The sequence below is a fragment of the Engystomops pustulosus genome, chromosome 5 (assembly GCF_040894005.1).
Source record: "Engystomops pustulosus chromosome 5, aEngPut4.maternal, whole genome shotgun sequence".
In the NCBI taxonomy this organism is placed as follows: domain Eukaryota; kingdom Metazoa; phylum Chordata; class Amphibia; order Anura; family Leptodactylidae; genus Engystomops; species Engystomops pustulosus.
Window position 1 is genome coordinate 153,162,681 of NC_092415.1, and position 22,020 is coordinate 153,184,700.

The 22,020-nt window shown below is 38.2% G+C and overlaps 2 protein-coding genes across 2 annotated transcripts in view; one reads left to right on the plus strand and one right to left on the minus strand.

Annotated features, from left to right (window-relative positions):
- ACAD11 (acyl-CoA dehydrogenase family member 11) overlaps positions 1–22,020 on the minus strand; it is a 62,990-nt gene that overhangs the window by 13,879 nt on the left and 27,091 nt on the right. Inside the window, exons 13-16 of the mRNA XM_072153453.1 lie at positions 21,765–21,863; positions 6,685–6,751; positions 4,528–4,613; positions 3,340–3,411 (exon numbers count right to left, since the gene is read on the minus strand). Coding sequence (XP_072009554.1) covers positions 3,340–3,411; positions 4,528–4,613; positions 6,685–6,751; positions 21,765–21,863 — 324 coding nt within the window. The remainder of the gene's footprint in view (positions 1–3,339; positions 3,412–4,527; positions 4,614–6,684; positions 6,752–21,764; positions 21,864–22,020) is intronic.
- Positions 13,008–19,686, plus strand: ACKR4 (atypical chemokine receptor 4). Its single transcript, XM_072153457.1, has 2 exons — positions 13,008–13,105; positions 17,767–19,686. The coding sequence occupies exon 2, from the start codon at positions 17,775–17,777 to the stop codon at positions 18,840–18,842; it is 1,068 nt and encodes a 355-aa protein (XP_072009558.1). The 5' UTR covers positions 13,008–13,105; positions 17,767–17,774; the 3' UTR covers positions 18,843–19,686.

Sequence of the window (22,020 nt, forward strand, 5' to 3'; positions counted from 1 at the left end):
AAGTTTATAAGTGGTGCCCTATCCACAGAATGATTGATGGAGGTTCAACTTTGACCCTCCCACCAATAACAAGAATGGGACCCCAAACAATGCGGAGAATGGAGATCCTATGAGTGGAGCTGCAGGATGAGCATGTGCCCTGCCACTCCATTCATTCCTTGGATAGGAGTGGCGGTGTTTGCCAAGTGTTACCCCGTTCTATGGATCACTGGGATCCATTCTCATGATCGGAGAGGGTGCCAGCAGACAAACCCTCACTGATCACCTTGATCAGTTGTAACTTGTAAACTTGGGACAAACCCTTTAAAATATCTTCACATATGCTATAGAAAGATGGAGAATAATGTATTTATATTTCAATTGTTAACACAGCATACTGGCCGTATAAAGATATAGAGCATTTCCTATTTTCTCCCGTATTTCAGTTCCGTATGCCCTTAGAAGTCTATGGGGCTGTATAAATACGGGTTAAATACGTGCTGCATATGGATGAAAAATGTCACGCATATATGGTTTGTGTAAATTTGGCCTAAGGCTGCATTCACACAAACGTTTTTTCCGCCACGTGCCTGGAAGTAATAAAAATGCACCAATAATGGACAGGGAGCCTCAATAAGGGTTCTAATAATAATTCTGTGCATAATTCTGTTTGAAACCTCAGCTGCTGCAGAACCTTTTTATTAATAGTTGAAGAATACCTTTTGGCCACAAACTTCTTATAATATCAATGTCACAAAAAGGGATTACTATGTACAGTATTATAAAAAAAAACAAGCGATGGAAAGTTTGTCATTTTGCATTTTATACCTCAATTCTTTATTTGCGTCAGTAAAACATTAGACATTGTCTAACACCAACCACCTGCTTCAGACAAGCAATGTAGATCTCACTAACATTGGAGTGCTCTGGTCTAACAGCATTTTGGCAATGACTGAACTGACATCAGCCTCTATTGTTATCTAAGCAGAAAGTGCTTTTATATCTTCAGCTGGCTTCCTCTATGAAAGGGAAATTCCAGAATTAGTATAGGACTTGACGGACTTCTCATACTCAATTGTTAATCACTTCATAGTGTTAAAACCTACAGCAAACATAATAATCCTAAATAGTTCAAGATACAAGATACCACATTCCAAAAGCCAAAAACTAAATTTTCCAGTGTGTTTCCTTATGGTATTCCATGCTTCAATCTCTTACCTGTTCTTCTGCTTGCTGTTTCTATCTCTGCATATCGCATTTAGATGGTTGCTTATACGCAGTGTGAATCTACCTTCCTGTAACATGGTGTTTTTACTTGGGTATTTGGGGGTCAACGTTTAAATGATCACAGGCATCAGATCTTTCAGATCAGAAAAAAAGCAAGTCTCTTCCAGCACTTATTCTTTAGATTAAAAAATCCATCTCAATAATATCGCTTGAAAAACAGTGTACAATCCTGCAGGCTTGCATCACATAATAAATAAAAAAAAAACTCTTAATTTGGACCTAGGCGTTTCGGACAAAATACAAACATCTCAGTCCTTAACCCCTTCCCAAAGCATGCCGTAATAGTACGGCGCAGTGGGAAGTGACTTAATGATGCACACCGTAGTATTGCGGCGTGCGGTAGGTGCCAGCTCACGTTCGGAGCCAGCACCATACAAAACAGGTGTCAACTGCAAATCGCAGCTAACATCCTTCTGTAACATCCCCGACCCGAAGTGTTAGCCCCTTGTAAGAAGCCTCTCATGTTGTCTGTTCCTCATGGCAGGACCCACCTGTATACATGCTTAGTGTATTACGCTAAACAGTGTAACACATCTGTATTGCGCTGTGTAAGCTGTGTTTGAGCTTGAATAAGTGATCAGAAGATCACTTGTTGAAGTCAACACGTCGGTAAAAATAAAAAAAAATGTTAAAACAATAACGTTTTTTTGAAATAAAATGAAATTAAATAAATTGAAGTCCCCCAAACAACACAATTCCCTATACACAACTAATAAAGTACAACCCCCCCCCCCCCCCCCACTAAATCACATAATTCGTATCGCCACGTCCATAATAATCTGTACAATAAATCATAATCGGACCAACTTGGTAAACCCTGTATAAAAAATAGTGCCAAAAAAAATTTACATGTTTTATTAAATTTCTTTACAAAATTTTTTTTGAATAGGTGATCATAGACCAAGAACAACTTGTCATGCTAAAAATAAGCCAACAAACAGCTTTGTCAACCAAAAAATACTAAAGTTATGCCACTGCAAAAATGGCGATACTAAAAACTTGTATGTGGATAATAATACCAACATATGCAACCCAAAGAAATAAAAAAGAAGAATACCGCAACGCACAAAAATGTATCAACCTATCCAAGAACTAAAATCTGAAAAACAGTAAAAATAAAAAAAAAAAGCTTATAAAAAAAAAACTGATATAAATAGAACTGATATAAATAAACACGTAAATACATTAGGTATCATCGCATCCAAAAATGCCAGATATATCAAAATATAATGTTTTTTTCACTGTGTTTAATCCTGCAACAGAAAATAGCGCCCAAAGTCGGAAAAAACCCCCACTTTTTTTGCCAATTGGAAAAATATAAAAAATTCAATAAAAATTGAAAAAAAAATAAAAAAGGTTGTACAGCCCTAAAAATTGTAGCATTGAAAACGTCATCAAAAGTCGCACAAAATGACATCACCCACAGCTCTGTACTCCTTAGTTATTAGCACCAGAAAATGTCAAAACCAAAAAAAGAGGTTTTAATTTTTGTAAATTTATGAAAACATTATAAAACCTATACAAATTTGGATTCCCTGTGGTCGTACCGACCCAAAGAATAAAGTAGACATGTCATTTGCGGCGCACAGAAAGCTGTAAAATCCAAGTCCATGAGAAAACAGAGCAAATGCAGTTTTTCACCATTTTCACTGCATTTGGAATTTTTTTTCTCGGTTCCCAGTACACAGCATGGAATATTAAATCATCACTATGAAGTGCAATTTGTTATGCAGAAAACAAGCTGGTAATTTACTGTACTTTAGCCCCGATACAATAAACAATAAACAGCTGTAGGGGTTATCAAATGTGTCTGTAATTAAGCTTTATTGTGAAGCCTGGTTCTAATGGCAATCCAATTGTCTCAGAGACCAAAAATTAATTTGTCTGTAGTTACAATTATAAAATATACAGTTCCGACTTACATTCAAATTCAACTTAAGAACAAACCTACAGAAGCCTTCCTGAAAGTAACCCAGGGACTGTCTGAGATGTTATATATATAGTCAGATGGGGGAGGTACAGGGATGAAATTTGTGTTACAGTTACAGGACTTCCTTAATACCAGCAACTTACCCAGAATAAGATTTGTTTCAGGAACTCTTACATTTTTGAAATGCACTTCAAAGTGTCCTCCATGTGGTGTATCTTAAAAAAAACAAACACATGTTTATACAGTCAGTAAAGTTTGCATAAATCAATAGTACAAGGGATTATAAGAAATGGCAATATTAATTTTATCAGAGAAAAAGCACAACCCCCTATCCCTTCACTAAACGTACAGTTTACAGTAATCTGAAATCTCTACGGACTCCATCATGGTTTCCCAAGATAAACAGCAGGGAACTGTCACTCGGGGAGGGAGGAAGAATTAGGGGCAGTGACATACGTTTTACAACAATACTGGTTATTTCTTTCCTGTAATGTCCTTTAGGGGGCTGCTTCCCCACCTGCTCATGGAAAACTCTGGAATATCAAGACTTATTATGAAAAGTTAACAAAAAAGTTTAGTAGGTCTTAAAAGCAGCAAAGCAGAATTATTGATAAAGTTATAGTGTGAGGTGAATGATCAGGAATGTGCTTTCTCCCAACATGTGAGGTATTAACCTGAATATTTGAGTTTGTGTAAAATACTTACATCTTAATAAAACATGTAAATTTTTAAACCCTTTCCAACCATGGGCTTATTAAAACTGCAAAGGGGCTTGGGATATATCAAAATTGTGGGCCCTCTGCAAGTTTTTTTTTTAAATGTTTTTATATTTCCTGCCTATGTTCAGTACCAGAACTAAACTTCTTGGAAAAGGAAGCAGGTCCCTTCTGCCTGCTTTTATTTCTGCAGTTTAAGGGTTTTTGTTAGACCTTCAAAGGTCCTGGAAGGGCCCTTGTAAAAATCTGTGTCGAGAGCTGACATGTGTATGAGAAATTCAGGGCTTGAGGTCTCTTTATTATCTCTACAGGGCAGTATCAAACTTGGCAGGTCATTTGGGCCCTCGGCTGCTCCTAAAAACATAATCTGCTATCGTTTCAAAACCTTGTGAATCTGTTCAGAGTGACCATTGTGATGGCCGAAAGCAAATAGACACATTTTATTTATTTTGTGGTATTTTGATTTAGAAGACCTGCATTCCTGTTACAAATCCCAGCATAACATGAAGTTCACCAAATCTTCCTGCAGCCACAACTAGTAGAAGTACAAGTAAGCCTGACACATATAACTCTATAGCAGAAGACATATATTTGTGATGTCAGTGTCATCATTACCTTCATAGCCAAACACTTTTAGCGCTCTGATAATCTCAACACCTTTTGTGTCCATGGGAACAAGGATCATGCTGTGCTGCTTATATCTAGAAAATATTATATAACAATAGATGAATAAATACTGTTCAGAGTGAATCTTTCATGAGTGATGCATTGCCTCCTAAAATGAAATAGCATCATTGGATAATAGTAAAGGATTCACTGCACTAGCAGGACCCTTAGGTAGGGTATGATACATAATTTCTAGAATTATAGTCAATCTGAACTGTTAATCTATTTTAAAAAGAATTGCAGCCAAAGTCATTATGAAAATGACCAGAAAATAATCACCTTTTGTCTGTGATGAGATCTTTGGCTGTTTAGGTAAAGAGGGCTTTCTAGGGAGGACATTTCATACCCTACTTGAGGGGTCTGGTAGTTAGGAAGTCATTTAAATGCTGTTTTCTACATGGTATCCAGTATGCTTCTGGAATAAAATGTAACTGTTCTGGGGATTTTTAAAAAAGTGATGTCAAAGTGTTCTGGCGATATCCTCTCACATATGTAAAGGACTGTCCTGTACACAACCCCTCTCCGCTGCACTGCTATGTTATATATATTCTATTTTTTATTCTGTATTCAACAATGAGAAAGTTGAATAACACAGCTGAAATGTGGCACTTGTGACCATCTTAACTTAAATAAATTAAAGATTTGCAACTACGAGTTATAAGACTTAAGGAATGGGAAACGGAAAGACCATTAAAGTTAGTTTTCTCCCAAAATGTATCCACGTGGGTTCTACAGGAATAAGCTTTTACAAATTTGAAGGCTTTGCCTCGGTGCTTCAGAGTTTTTCCTGGTTTCCATTTTTTAGCCAACATGATATACATGGATTTTCCAAACAGTATATTAATAAGGTTGCCCAGGATTGAAGGAAATGCTCTACTAGATTCAGAAACCATTATTCATAAGCTTTGTCACTTTATTTACATTCTTTAGATTGAGCTGCAATAGAGGACAAGGCCTATAAACAAGAGACACGCTGTTTCTGGATATAAAAGTAGACCCTTTTGTTATAATTAGTGCTATGTTATAATTTCCTGATATAAATGTGTGACATTTGGGTAAAAAGTACTAATGGACCCTCTCTTTGTGCCTTACCGCAATTAAAGAGGAAAAGAAGTAGGAGAGGCAGTCAGACATGAGTCTGCAATTCAGATAAGGGAAAGAAGTGTGTGGCAGACACATATGAGGCAGCTCTATAGAATGTTTGAGTTAAATGGAACCTGTCATCACATACCTCAACCAGAAACCTGCAACAGTACCTTGTAGTCAAGTGTAAAAGTGATCCATTACTTACTTTTGTTCTATTATTGCTGCCACCATTCATGTCAAAATAATTTATACTCTTACTTTCTGAAGATAAAGTCAAGGAGGCGCACCAGGGCTGGCAGTCAAGCTGGACTGCCCAACATCATCATCCTCTTCAGACGAGTTCCCATACCGAGTGCCCCAGAAGCTCAGCACCAGTCCATCATGTTCCCGGCTGCTGCCACTCTGTTCCACAGGCTCAGAGTGATAAGCGAGGAAGAGCTAGCTGGCCATGCTCCAACATCTACACGCATGTCATTGATGAGACATGAACTCAATCGGAGCATTCATGATGTGTCTGTAAAGCAAGAACGCTCCAGCCATGTGCTGCATGTACAGGAACTCAGGCTATGATGTCGGTGGAGAGGGGGATGCATACAGTGAAGGTTGCCCGGCTCCATGACTTAGTCTTCAGAAGGCAAGAGGATGAATAAAAATTATTTTTACAGGAATAGTGGCAGCAACAATAATAGAACTAGAAGCAGCAATGGAATGCTATTGAACGCCACTATAAGGTACTGTTGTGGGTTTCTGGTGACTATTTTGCTTTAAAATGGATTCTAATAGATAACATAGGACATAGGACTGATGGGTGGACATCATCAGACATTTGTAGGATTCCCTTGATACTTTTTAAAGATGATTCTCATTAGCAAAAGCTTGCAATGGGCACCAGAAAGGTGACCATACATGCCCTATTCTAAAGTCAAATTTTAGGTTTAGATTTCAGTCTCCCATAAAAAGCTTATCTTTTATTAAACATTTTCACACTGGTGAATTAATAGGTTTTTCTCCTACATGTACCTGGAGGAGGAGGCATTTTCTGTTTTGCCCATTACAATTGCTATTTTGCAATTGAAATTTCCAGCACCTAAAGAAAAAGGGATAAAATGGGAAAATAAACATCAAAAGTCTGTACAGTCATTTACTAAAATCAGCATGACCAACATAACTGTATTAATTGTGATGGCAATGCCTCTTACTCCCCCAAATCTATATGGCGATTTCCATTTTAACTATATGTCATAACTACTTTTTACCTTTGCTTTACTTCAGTTCCCTTTTTCACTACACTTAAAAGGTGTATTTCCAGCTGGGTATTCAAATGTAGTTTAATTCAGTTGCCATATATAGTATAAACATTTCTTCAATTGAATGTTATTTAAAAAAACTTAACATGTGTGAAGATAATTTCACATGAATGTTGCAATCTTGTCACTTAGGAATGAGATGGCCGTCCTTTGATACAACCACCTCTGCACTCTGCCAGCATTGGCCGGGCATGAACAATTGATGCCTGTACGACCACCTGGATTCAGCAATCGTTACGACTGTGGGACACACAGTAACTCCTGTCCATTTCATATCAAAGAACAATTTGTTTTGTTGTGCAATCACTTCAGCAGCAGTGGACAACATGGCGACATCCATGGAAAATTATCAATTGAAGTAAATTATGTAAATGGAAGATTATATGAATTAAATTAAATGTGAATGCCCAGATGAGAATACTCCTTTAACCCCTCCCATGCAGCTATATATGTTCTTTCTGTACATACACCATGTAAATAGTACATGTATAGCTGTCATGACAGTGACCCAAAGCTATATGTTCTAAACCGTGGTATCATATTAGGAAAAGGATTGTGTTTCTAGGCGCCACAGAGATCCACTGTCAAAGTTGCAGTAAAAGTATTATTTTATGTACAGCTCTCAGTTCCAACTGTACCTTTAACAGTAGAATTCTCCAATGACACCTAGAAACACAATCATGATTCTTTCATATGACACCAGATCTGTGTTTCTAGATGTCAGCTGAATGGAGAAGGAGCTGCAGGTAGACAGAGCTGAGAGTTTGCAGAAGTACATGGCATCTGTAGATAAACCTGGGGAAAGGCGGTGGATTCACAGATTGAGGTTTAATTAATTTTAGTACTGGAAAAAATGACAAAAAAAGTGTAAAAAAAAAAATTCTCACATAGCATGCAGAACAAACTAAAAATTGTTATATGTAAACCAGTTCCAAAAATATATTATCATTTCAAGAAGAACAGAACTGCAAAAATTGACCTGGGCATTCAGGTAGCAATGACCCTCAGTCATAAAAGGGGTACGGTAATCTACTGTGTTTACATTCCAAATCAAAGAAAGGTTAAAAAAAAATTATAAAAATATTTACATAACTAATTTGCTATCATTATAAACGTATCAGAGAATGTACAACTTTGCAGGTGTAAGTGGGTGAAAGAGGGTTTCCTGCCGATGGACAAATAGAAATCCCCATGGCATCTCTTGGCAAAACATTGACTTTAGGGAGTTTACTTAATTCTGGTAAATGGGATGTGCTAGTCACAAGACAAAAGCCAGATTTCCTATTGTCCAAATACTCCAACATTACAGAGAATGATAGATTGAAACCAGAAAAAAATATGTTGAGATTAAAGACTTCTAACCTGCATATATTTTGACTATTAATAATAATTCTCCTCATAATACATCTATATACAGCTGCCTCGCCCCTCAGTAATACATCTATATATACAGCCGCCAACCCCCGTAATACACCTGCATACAGCTGCCAACTGCCCAGTAATACATCTATATGTACAGCCGCCAACCCCCCCATAGTAATACATCTATATATACAGCCACCAACCCCCCAGTAATACACCCAGGGCCCGATTCTAGGCGTGGCTCCCGGGGAGCGCCTCCATTACCCCCACAATCGCTGGCCAGGCAAGTCGAAACGCATACATTTTATTGATATTAGTCATCTGGTGGGGGCCCGCACTGGGAACAGGATGGTGGGGGCCCCTGGCATACTCCCGGGCATCCAGCCCTGGGCTCTGATGCAGTTTTATGTTCATTTATCCATAGAGTAAAGAAGCACCCTTTACTACTCATTATCCACTACTCCATTCCTATATACTGATGTATGGATGTGATGGTAACTGCAGGATTCCCTGCTAGCAAACTCACAGCTTCCTCCAGCACTGACTGGCCCAGGACTTCATTGCAGAGACCCCACACAGGTTGCGAAAACGAGGGGTCCGACGGACCCCTTGCCACTCCTCGGAATAGTAGAGCAGATGGCCTTGCATGACCATTCTGCTCAATTAATCTCTATGGAGCTGACGGAGATCGGTGAGCGTGGCACCCGGCAATTTCTGTCAGCTCCATAGAGATTAATGGAGCAGAACGGTTATGCCGGGCCGTCTGCTCCATTAATCTGACGGAGTGACGAGGGGTCAGAGTCACTGAGACCCCAATGATCAGCAAGTTAGGCCCTATAAACGGCATAGGGCCTAACCTTTCTTCGAGGAAAACCCCCTTTAACCCCATAGCGCAATAAGACGTACCTGTACGTTTTATTGCGCATGGGGTAGTATGAAGAGGGTTCACGGGCTGAGCCCTCTTCATACACGCCGGGTGCTTGCTTCACAATGAAGCAAGCACCCGTCGCTAACACCCGCGATCGGTGCTTGTACCGATCGCGGGTGTTAACCCTTTCATCGCCGCCGGCAAAGCTGCCGGCAAAGCTGCCAGCGGCGCGTGGGCGCCGCGTGGGCGCCGCCATCTTGGCTCCGATCGCCGCTCCCCGTGACGTCATCGGGGAGCGGCGATCCATTGCCATGACAGCCTCGGATCACACAATGATCCGAGGCTATCATGTTTTAGGCCATCTATTACAATGTGCGATCTGCACATTGAAATAGATGGTGTGCAAAATCCCCATATACTGCCATACTGTAGTATGGCAGTATATGGTAGGATCAATCAGACAACCTAGGGTTAAAGTACCCTAGGGAGTCTGAAAAATAGTAAAAAATTTTAATAAAAAAAATTAAAAATAAAAAATTATATTAAAAAAACCTAAAAATTCAAATCACCCCCCTTTCCCTAGAACAGTTATAAATATAAATAAACAGTAAAAATCATAAACACATTAGGTATCGCCGCGTCCGAAAATGCCCGATCAAAATATAAGAATGGTTTTTTTACTGCGTTTAACCCCGTAACGGAAAATAGTGCCCAAAGTCGCAAATGGCATTTTTTGCCATTTTGAAAAATATAAACAATTCAATAAAAAGTGATCAAAAGGTCGTACAATTCTAAAAATAAAAGCATTGAAAACGTCATCAAAAGTCGCAAAAAATGACACCACCCACAGCTCCATACACCAAAGTATGAAAAAATTATTAGCGCAAGAAGACGGCAAAATGAAGAATTTTTTTTTTGTACAAGAGGTTTTAATTTTTGTAAATGTATGAAAACATTATAAAACCTATACAAATTTGGTATCCATGTGATCGTATTGACCCAATGAATAAATTAGACATGTCATTTGGAGCGCACAGTGAAAGATGTCAAATCCACGCCCACAAGAATACGGCGCAAATGTTTTTTCACCATTTTCACTGCATTCAGAATTTTTTTCCCGCTTCCCAGTATATGGCATAGACAATTAAATGCCATCACTATGAAGTGCAATTTGTTACGCAGAAAACAAGCCATCACACAGCTCTCTACATGGAAAAATAAAAAAGTTATAGATTTTTGAAGGTGGGGTGTGAAAAATAAAGACGCAAAAACGAAAAAGGGCCTGGTCCTTAAGGGGTTAAGCTACAAAAGGGGATTTGTAGCTGTTAAAGTTTAGAATTTATTTATTAAAAAAAAAAAGAAAGAAAGAAAAATTGATGAATTTTTTAAAAAAATTTCCATTTTCAAAATTCAAAATCATTGCATTTTCAGGCAGATAGTTTTACCACCTAAACTAGTGGTTAATAAATTTTCCCATATGTCTGCTTTACATTTTCATAATTTTTGAAATGTCTGGGTAACTTATTTTGATGTCATGTGACTTACAAATCAAATATCAGTTTTCCGTATTCTCAGAATTGACTATTTTGGGGATAATTACGGATTTAATGAAATTTAGATACATACTGTATATACTGTAATATAAGCCAAACTGAGTATAAGCCGAGGTACCTCATTTTACTACAAAAAAACCTGGGAAAACATATTGACTCAAGTACAAGCCTAGGGTGGGAAATGCAGCATCTACTCATCAATAAAAAGTCTAGCAGAGTACCCCCATAGATTAACCCTCCAGTCGAGTGCCCCCTTAAAAAGAAATAAAGTCATTACTGTCCCCTGGCGTCCTCTTCTCCCTGCAGCAAAATGGAGGTTAAATCTTGTCAGTTACACGTTCATACGTTAACCCATCTTGAAATTTGTAATTTCTCCCAAGTGCAGAGACCCCCCACATGTGGCCGTTACTTGTTTTATGGGCGCAGAATTGACAGAGCCCCGTGCAGCTACCAGGATTTTAGGTTCCTCATTGGCCCCTTTTGTAGGCTATAAAATTTTAGCTTCTTCATTATTGGGTCCATATGATGGCATTTTTTTGCGGGATGAGATGCTTTTACCAGTGTTACCATTTTGGGGTTGGTATCTCCTATTGTTGAAAATGTATGAACTTTTTATTGAAGGCCGGAGTAGAAAAGCATCATTTCTGTTCTGGATTAAAATTTTTTTTTTTGGGGTGTCCACCGTATAGCCTAATAATCTTGTTGTTATCTTTATTCTATGGGTCAATACGATTACTATTTTTGCCAAATAAAACCCTAATGTGGTGAAAAATCTTATGTGGGGGCAGTTTAAATGCTCTTCGAATTGTAACAAATTCCTTTATGCAAATACTTCTCTGAAGAGAGGTATTTCCATTGTCTATAACAAACTTTAAAGTTATGGGGGGGGGGGGGTCATAAAAAATGGGCTACATCGTAAATTGGGAGAAAGAACTGGTGAAAACGTTTATGATAATTAGCTGGCAACAAGCAGTATGCCGATCAAATAAGCTATTTTACTGTGTAAAACATATTGAGACACTGTAACTTGCAACTAAGATGCTACCTACCACCATCAAGAGTAGCTAAATTCTCAGAGCAAGAGACGATGTTGGCGATGTAATGAGAAGGAGGTGGACTTATTACATATAGTTGGAATGTCCCAATATTAAGAATCTATGGGTTGAGGTCCAGAAACTGATCAAGGAGATATGGTCTATAGAGCTTAATCTGAAACCAGAACTTGTTCTTTAGAATGGACGCAATACCCCTTGTATCTAGTTGGTCAATTATGAGAATGCTAGCCGTTGTGAGAAAGGTTATAGCATCTCAAATTGTCCAAATCTGAATATGGTTTTGAAAAATTTTAGACAAGTGTATCAATATGAGAAAATCCTGAGCAATAATGCCACCATTATAGCGACTAACTTTGAAGAAAAGTGGGAAAAATTGGTATTACCGTATATCTGCAAATCAATGATTTATTCCTTTTAGGTATGAAGGTCCCTAGTACACATATATATATATACACACACAGGGAATAGACATATTTATATTATTTTATATTTATGTCTCTGTAGATACTGATTTGGAATGTTTTGTACATTTTGTATAAGATGTAAAACCTACATAACTCAATATGATATAATGTTATTTGTGTGAATATCACAAATAAATAAAAAATACATTCCTAAAAGATATGTTTAACATTTAGGGGGAGATTTATGATAAAGGCCACACACCCCTGTCGTGGCAGATACATCGAGAGGCATAGATCATTTGATGTATCCATCAGGAGGAGGTGTCCCTAGGCAAAACCTTAAATTTTCAGAGAGTACGCAGACACAGGGCACGAATGCCCCATGAGGGCGCACTACACCGGTGGCCATGCCCACATGGTGTGGAAGAGGTATAGATGCAAAAATAGCCACAAATCGGCATTGAACTACTGATAAATACCCCTCCCATTAAATTTCATTTCATATACAGGTCATTCAGCAATTTGGATGCAGAACATCAGATAAGCATAGGAACATCGGAGATCACTTCTTATATATGCAAAATGTTACCTTCATTTTACCCTGTAAACTTGCTTGTATAAATATTATGAGAACCTTTTAACATCATAAATCTTTACACAAGCTAATATACTGTAGTACGCCAGACTGAAATAAAACAACCTCCTCTAATATTTCCTGAAACTGCAGGAAAAGAAAACAAGCAGGATAGGAGGGTAGCTTTATCTCCATTTCCAGAAAGGGAGGGGTGTGGGCTGGATGACACAAAAAGACTTGTAAACATTTTTTTCCCTTGAAATGACATTCTTATAGTGGTGCACACACTGCAGAAGTGCCAGGGTTTCTAAGGAAGAGGTGAGTACATCTGCTGCTTTAAGATGTTTGCCTTGTAAACTCTTAGTTATCAGTGATGCTATTATATTATATTCTAAATGCTACCTATCACATAACATATGAAAAAACTGGCTGCATCCAAATACAGAAAGACTCAATATCTCCTACTGCTTTACGACTTACTTTTATTATGTTTAATGTGTACAATAGTTGTATATAAAAGTTCCATCAGTATAAACTATGGCCGATTATACAATGGTTTCCAGGAATTTGTGGTGTGTGTATCTCTACAAAGTAGGGACAGGAGCTCAGTGAAATATATGGTTGTAAAATTTTTCACAGCCTATAGCACAATCTGTTTCCAATCCACATGTTGTACTCTGCAGTCTCATCCCTGCTGGAGTTGTACTACACTGACTTTCAGGAAACACTTGTGCACTTGATTTGTTGATCTAGCTCCTTCTACACTGACAAGTGGGTCTCTGGGATATAATGAACAAAATCTATAACAGACAAAACCATACAGGACATGTAGTAACTGTCTGACGAATCCCATTCACATACTGTAGAAAAATAGAATACAAGATCACACCTTTCCAAACCTAAAACTAAAATATACACTGTATTGATTCAGTGTATGTTGGTTCATTACAACTAAAACCATTATAAAACTCCCAAATAGTAATTTAAGAAGTATTTTCAAGGGAAAACATTGAAAATAGTTTGGACTTTTTTGTATTTAAGTGTTTTAAAACTTCTATTTGTCCAATTCTTTGTCCCAAACCTAAAAACAGGCATTGCCATAGAGGTGAGTGAAACCCCTGGGCAGCAATTAGATACTCTGGCTATCACCAAAGAATAAATCAATTGTAATCTTTAATGTCGTATGCGTAAATATGTATTTTCTTTTGTCAAAAACAAGCAATATATGCCAGAGTTCTAGTCTAGGAAGAGACTATGAAAAATTTAGTGCCCAGGGTTTAACACAATCTACCATCGAAATCAAGCATGGTAATCCTGGGGCACTTACTTATAGATCCAGGCACTGTAATCTTCTTATATTTGTTATTCATGGCATCCATCCTTCTAAAATCATCACAGAAAGGGGTGTTATCTGAGCCCATCTATGCTGCAGATTCACAGGCTGTGACACTGTACAGGAGCACTTTCCCCTCCCGTTGTGTGAGATTACAGCAGGCAGGGGGAGGATGATAGTGTAACAGGAACCCCAGGAGCCCTTTAATCTCATTAGCATAATATTTAAAGTTGGTTGAAAAGAACTTACTACCATATACAGGCGCCCCAGGACATAAGGATACTCAATACAACCATTGTGACCTCTTGTGAATCTTTCATGAAACTTTTACTTTAGTCTTAGGCTGCAATCGGCTGTAAGGTGGCTGTAATGGTTTTTTTCACAGGGATTTTGTTATCTGGAGTTACAATTAAAAATATAACTTAAAGTTATAATATGTTATAAGTTAAAAGTCCATATTCTTTATTCTAATCAATTAAAATCTTTTAACATATTTTCTACGAGTGCTGGCAAACCCAGCACTTTAAAAGCTAAAGGTGTGTTTATTATTATTTCATGGGGACAGTGCTCTGGCTATAGTATTAGCAAAGGCATGTGTGTGTCTCCCACAGGGAGTTTTAGAACTACTACTCCATTATTTTGTAGCATCTGAAGACTTAGGTCATATACATAGTACATAATAGGAAACAGTGATTTCCTTTAACAGTTGCTTAACCCATAGAAAACCATAACAGCAGATGTTTTTCATTTCATAGAAAGGGGATTAGCATCCTGCACATAAGGATCATTATAAGCAATACTGGAATGGAATGCAGATTTCAGCAACAAATGGACACTATTATGTATAAAAATATATTAACGTGGGGGAGAGTTAGCATGTAGGCTCTATGGGATAAGTTGAGGAACAAATCTTTCTCACTCCAACAAGTTTTATATCCACTTGTATTAGCTTTCAATTTCAGAAAAAACACTGTGCAAAAACATTGTACATCCTAAGATATCAAGATCCAGACCTTATGTCTAGTCATCAAAATGGTTGCAAAACCAGGCTCATCACTTTCCTATTGAGCTCCACAAGCTGTTTTTTTTTAACTACCATAATTGACCACCGGGAAACATGGAGGTATAGAGGGGAAGCACCTCCACCCTATTCAGAGTCTAAGGCATCTGCACATGTCCAGAATGGACACAGTAATCCCGCAGTAATAATGCTGCAGCCATTCCTCAAGCACCTGATACAGATACCGGCATATCACTGCTGCAGCGGGTGGGTGATGCTCAACCTATGCATTGCCATGGTTGATTTCCACACCACAAACCTCAACAAGTCACTAATTTGCAGCAGATGAAAAATTTTCGGGAAGTTGTTTCCACTGGTAACACTTTCTGGATTATGTGCATACAATTGCCTTCACAGTCACATCCAAAGGCAACATGACAGTTTTACGCTGCCCTGCCATGATGTAGAAATAGTTTGAGATTAGTATTTACACAAGCAGACTCAAGACACTGACTAATAACCACATTCTGGAAACCGCACCTTCTGATTCATTCATTACAGAATTGTTTTCGGTTTCTCTTCCTATAATTTTCTGCCTTCTTTATTTGTCTGCTCTAAATCACAAATTTCCCTTCGCATATGGACAGACTTCTAAAGAACTGAGTGACATCTTTAAGTAAATTCTCCAGTGTAAAAATCATCAAAAAAAGCCTATGAACTTAATGAGGAGTCACTGTGTACTGGTTCTGTAGTGCTGAGCTATAAGGTGAAACATCAAACTGTGACTTGTAACAAATGTGACTTGTAACTTATTCCATCAACTAATAAACTAAAATATTCTCTACTTGTGAACCTCTCTCTCTAACTGCAGGCGGTCTGGTTAGGAGAAGACATATAGGTTTGGTACACATCTCTCTAAAATATAGGACTTTCTTAAAGGGGTTATAACACACTAGTTTTTACTCATGAATGTACCTAAAAGGCTAATAAAATTGATTAAAACATTTTTTTCTGGCTATTCCTACCGTTACTGTGAGGAGCCTGACATGAGATAGAGGGGGCAGGTCCAAAAGGATTTACACGACCATTGAGGGACATGTATACGACCGCAAGCTTGCTGCCATATATACACACCTTTTACCACTTTGTACTCTTCCTCACAGATTGTAAGCAGTTATGAACAGCGGCCTCATTCCTACTGTTTTAACTAAAGAATTATTTATTACTCTGAAATGTTTCATTTTTTTCTGTCTATTCACCCATTACAAAATACTATGCTACCAAAAATTATTATAACTATTATCATATTTAGTGCCATCATCATGAAGCTATTAATATATAAGGGTGCTTAAACTTCATCTATACAGCTACCTCGGGGGGAAGGAAGACTTTAAAGGGAACCCTTCATCATATTTTCACAAATACAGCTAATGACAGTTTCCCATAGAGCCCTATTTACCAACTAACACCCTTCTTTTAGCTAAAAATTGTTCCCTCACAGCCCCATAAAATCAACCTTAGGGTTATATAACCTGGCATCAGACCTTCTAGTTCTCCCCATCCCCCATGGAGGAATGCGGTTAATGTGATTTCATGTGATTAGATACATACATGGGGTAGAAATGGCAAATATTAGGTGGAAAAGGACTTTTGATGACATCACCCTGGTCACATGACATAAATGTAACACAAGGGACTGTGTTAAAATGTTGACACAATATTTTCTATAAGTAAACAGAGCTTTATACGTAAGTTGTTGAATATTGACGGTCCCCAAGTACTAGTCCTCTACAGCAGCATGTCCTAGCAGTGAGACCTGTCAATCAGGAAGAAGGAGGCAGGGCAGTGCGGGGGTGGGTTTACTGGCAGCCTGGGAGAAATGAAGAGTCATATCCAGGAAATAAGTGTCAAGTATGGTAATTTGCATGTAAAAAACAAAAATGGCTGTAATTAAAGTACAGTGCCTCACTAGAAGCCAATTTTAGGTGATATGGGAAGTACTTGTAACCCTTTACCAGCAGGCATTGTTGGTTTAGGAGGTAATATTCTGATGACAGGTCTTCTTTGTGCACCATACACAGCAAGTGTACGTTCCACAAAAATGACACCTTATAAATTTTAATTACAAAAATTACAACTTTTTTTTACATTTTACAATAAAACCTTAATAAATTTGGCATCACTGTGATCGTACTGACCCATAAAATAAAGAGACTGGTTAGTACCAGCCGTCCAGTACATTGCATACAATATTTAATTGTGCCACTGACAAATACACTTTGTTACACAGATAACAGGCCCGTATAGGTCACTGTTAATTGTAAATTAAAAAAAGGTTTTAGCTTTTAGGTTTTAGAAACACAAAAACGAAAAGAGAAAAGTCCTGAAAGGGTTGATGTTATTTTAAATATTTTCCTTACAGAACCCCTCCAAACTGTGAAACATGGGTTTCTATATTCCAGGTACCGCTGTATAACATTACTACTATTTATCCATTGCTTTATTAATCTACCTTGTGAATACTTACATTTTCTTTAGGGTGCTCTGGACCACACATAAGTTCCCTATAAACTTATCAACATAATTTAAGAAGTTTAAAAATGGACCACTGTCTTTCTAAAACATTTTTCTCTGTTCTTTTTATAGTCAGCAAAATGGTTCAACAAATAAACACTACAGTGACAACATCAGAAAGCTATGAAGATTACAACCACACTACTTTTGATTATGAAAGTTATGAAGAACTTTGCATGAAGCATGACATCCGGAGATTTGCTTCCGTTTTCCTCCCGGCATTCTACTCTGTGGCATTTGTGGTTGGCATTGCTGGCAATTCCTTAGTAGTGGCCGTTTATGCCTACTATAAGAAAATGAAAACGAAGACGGATGTGTACCTCCTCAACCTGGCAGTGGCAGATCTGCTGCTGCTCTTCACCCTCCCCTTCTGGGCTGTAGATGCTTCCATCGGGTGGCAGTTTGGGAATGCAATGTGTAAGATAACCTCTGCTTTGTATACTATAAACTTCAGCTCCGGTATGCAGTTCTTGGCTTGCATTAGCTTGGACAGATACTTTGCAGTGATAAAAGTATCAACCAATCAAAACTTCAGAAGAAAATGCTGGGCGATTTGCTTTTTTGTATGGATCACTTCAGTATTACTGTGCATCCCCGATTTACAATTCAGTGAAGTAAAGGAGCACAATGGAAAAAATGCCTGCCTACCAACCTATCCTAAAGATTCGGTAAAAGAGGTTACTGCCTTCATTCAGTTTCTGGAATCTGTATGCTGCTTTGTCATCCCTTTTGCTATCATATTGTTCTGCTATTCTGCCATTGCCAGAGTCCTTGTTAAAACCCCAAATATTAAAAGGTCTCGATCACTAAAGGTCCTATTGGCGGTGGTGGGAATGTTTCTGATCACACAGTTGCCATATAATGCCATCAAAGTTTGGAGGGCTATAGATATAGTATATGCTTTGATAACAAGCTGTAAGATCAGCAAAACCCTAGACATAATGATGCAGGTGACAAGCAGCATGGCCTTATTTCACTGCTGCCTTAATCCGCTACTATATGCTTACATGGGGACAACATTTAAATCTTACGTGACTCAAACAGTGAAGAAAGTTGGCTCATGGAGGAGACAAAGAACTCAGAGTAGTGAGGAGTATTCAATGTGCTCTAACAATCATGTGGAAGAAACAGACAGTTTCTCCATCTAAAACCTCTAACAGAAGTTAACCATAGCTAGAGAAAGCCTGATAAACCTATAAATGTTACAATGTACAGGAGAGATAGAGTGTAGTGTTATACCTCGTAGCAAACATTTATGGATATAGTAACCCATGTAAAGGACAAATTTTGGCCATTAGAAGGGGAGGCAGTAAAATGAAGAAAATCCTATACTTCTCTCTTTTCTACACTCCAATCCTTCATGTGGCTAGTCTCGGTTTGCAAAAAGAGGCACATTTATTGACGCTATGGGGACGGCACTTGACCCTTGTGGCCACCAGAAGCCAGAGACAATGTGACCCACAATGAAAAAGAAAATTGTGAAAAATCCATTTCTTCAATCCATATTTTCAAGTGTACAGCCAGAAAAATCTGTGTGATGCCTAATTCTTTGTGTTCAATAAGATAAAAGTATTATGGACTGAAGAGAAGTCAAAGGAATTACATTTACAAGCCTTCAGAGAACAATCTTACATTGCATCATAGAGAAATACGATACAAGGAGTCCCTGTCTGCTGGCCAAACAGCACTGTGCATACTGGGAAAACTGGAGCCGTATCAGTGCTGTTGTATCATCGTGATCTGTAAGGACTCCCTTTCCGTCCACTGCACTGTGTTCTGCCCTTGGGGATAAAATTCCATCTTCTATGCTGCTAATATAAACCACTGCAGACTAGCCGCAGACAGAACCGCGCCATATATTACTAAACCAAGGTATAAAGCAGAAAAGTTGGCATTGAAGGCCATTCCCGCTATTTCCATTTAATATGACAGTTTTACATTTTTTACATTTTGTAGTAATGTTGCATCATTTATAATAAAATATATTGATATTATTAAAAATCCTTTCAAATGAAATATGTTACTTCTCTAATGTGTAATATACGAGGGATACTGACAACAGCTTATCTTTCTGAACAGTCGTATTATTCCCAGAGCAGTATCTTGCAGATATTTAGTATCTTTGACCAGTGGCATAACTAGAAGCTGATGGGCCCCAGTGCAAAGTCTGTGCCAGGCCCGTGACTATAATGTATGGTTTATAGTAATAGTCTTCTCATATGACACCATAAGGGCACCCTAAACCTCTTGGGCCCTGGTGCGATCGCAACCTCTGCACCGCCTCAAGTTACACCCCATCTTTACCAAACTAAACAGGGAATGACTAGAGACTTCACAAGAATCTGAATGTTGTGGTGTAGTACTATGACCATAGATGAATAATAAATGTCAGACAAGGAAAAAAAAAAAAATATATCAGCATAATAATGATGATAGTGAAGACAGGGATGTGAGTGATCTGTACATACTTGTCACGTATGTTTCTTACAGATCCCATCAGGGTTGCTGATAAAATCATCTGTACTTTTCCATAAATCTCTGGGGAAAGCTCAAAAGAGAAGATTTAAACCAGGCGTGGAGCATCTACCAACACACCGTTTTATTGCATTGAAAGTTTATAGTATGTGCCAGGAAGTACTTAGGTACAGTCAGAAAGCCTAAACATTTACAACACACATCCCCAAAGGAAATCCTCAGCACTTGCTTCATCTGCACCTGAGTATACACGTTGGTATAGTCCCAGCAGGCGTATCCCCCGATCAGCTTGTTATCCCTTATCCTTGGAATAGTGGATAACATGCAAACTTGGTACAACCCCTTTGAGCTTTTGTGAGTGTCTGAACGACTCTTTATTAACACGAAGGCCAATTATTCTTGCTGTCCCTACCCAGATTTCTTTTTGCAGTTACAAGACTACATGTTGAACTTGTAGCTTAACAACAAATGAAGGGGAAATTTGTTAAACAGGAATTTTATCAGAGGGTGTGATAACATTCCATCATGAAATAACCAGCTTTTGTAAGTGTTAGGGTGTGCAAATGTATTACCCTCCAGGAATAAACACAAAGAAGATCTACAAGCTATCAGTGGGGCAGCACAGTGGCTCAGTGGGTATAACTATAGCCTTGTAGCGCTGGGGTCCCCAACCATGTCAACATCTGCAAAGAGTTTGTATTTTCTCTCCGTGTTTGCGTGGGTTTCCTCTGGGTCCTCCGGTTTCCTCCCACACTAGAAAAAATACTAGTAGGTTTATTAGATTGTGAGCTGTATGGAGACAGGGGCTGATTTGGCAAGTTATGTGCAGTGCTGCGTAATCTGTGTGTGCTATACAAATAAAGCCATTATTATTATTATCATCATCATCATCAGGCACGGCATAACTGAGAGAATTCTATGCAACCTAAAATATTGTAATTACCTATGACTTTTTTTTTATTACACGTCCACGGATCTGTATATCTTATGCTTTCATTACACACATTTCATTACAGTATCATTGATTGATGCTTACATGTGGATAAGCCCCTGGTCCAATAATCTTTATTTATATAGCGCCATCAAATTCCACAGGGCTTTACAAATCAATAGGAAGGTTACAGCCGCAGAGCCATGTTACTACTCAAACTAAAGCTCCTTTTTTCTATCCAGGAAAGCTGATGTGCATAATAACATCTCCTCAATACCCAGCAGAGAACCTATGGAGTGATGGTAACATTTATATTTTTAATAGAAAATGTGATTTGAAGAATAAAAACTTGAAGAAGGAATATCCCTTTGTATATGTGAATGAGCTATTCAGAGAGATTGGAAAGCCAAAGAAATAAATTAATGACTCTTTACTGTTAGCTTATTGTTAATACAATTTTGCTTGATTATTTCATATGTGTATAGAAAGACTGCAGATTCCGAGCTTCAGAAGATAAACAGTTTGTCATGTCAAACAAAAAAAGTTTTTTTTGTTAAAAGCAAAATGTGTTAAAATATAGTCAGCATTCAAGTAAAGTTCCCTTTAATCTATCCATACCTCACCCTCCAGGCCTTTTGGGAAATGAAAACTGTGTTTTACTCACCACTGCTCCACCACTTCTTTCCATTAACTATGTAGCTATCTCCATCCCTTTTGATACTGCACTCCATGTTGGTGGCATCACTGGAAGCAACATCAGGTTCTGGGTAAGTAAAATAAAGCAGTTCATTTATAGCCCTGCACTATAGATACCTAAGAGCTTGTTGATGGAATTAGGCATTCATGTTTAGGAGGACATCTATTGTGCTCCAGCCTCCGGGTGCATATGGCGGGCGGCTGGCTGGGGGGACAATTCTATG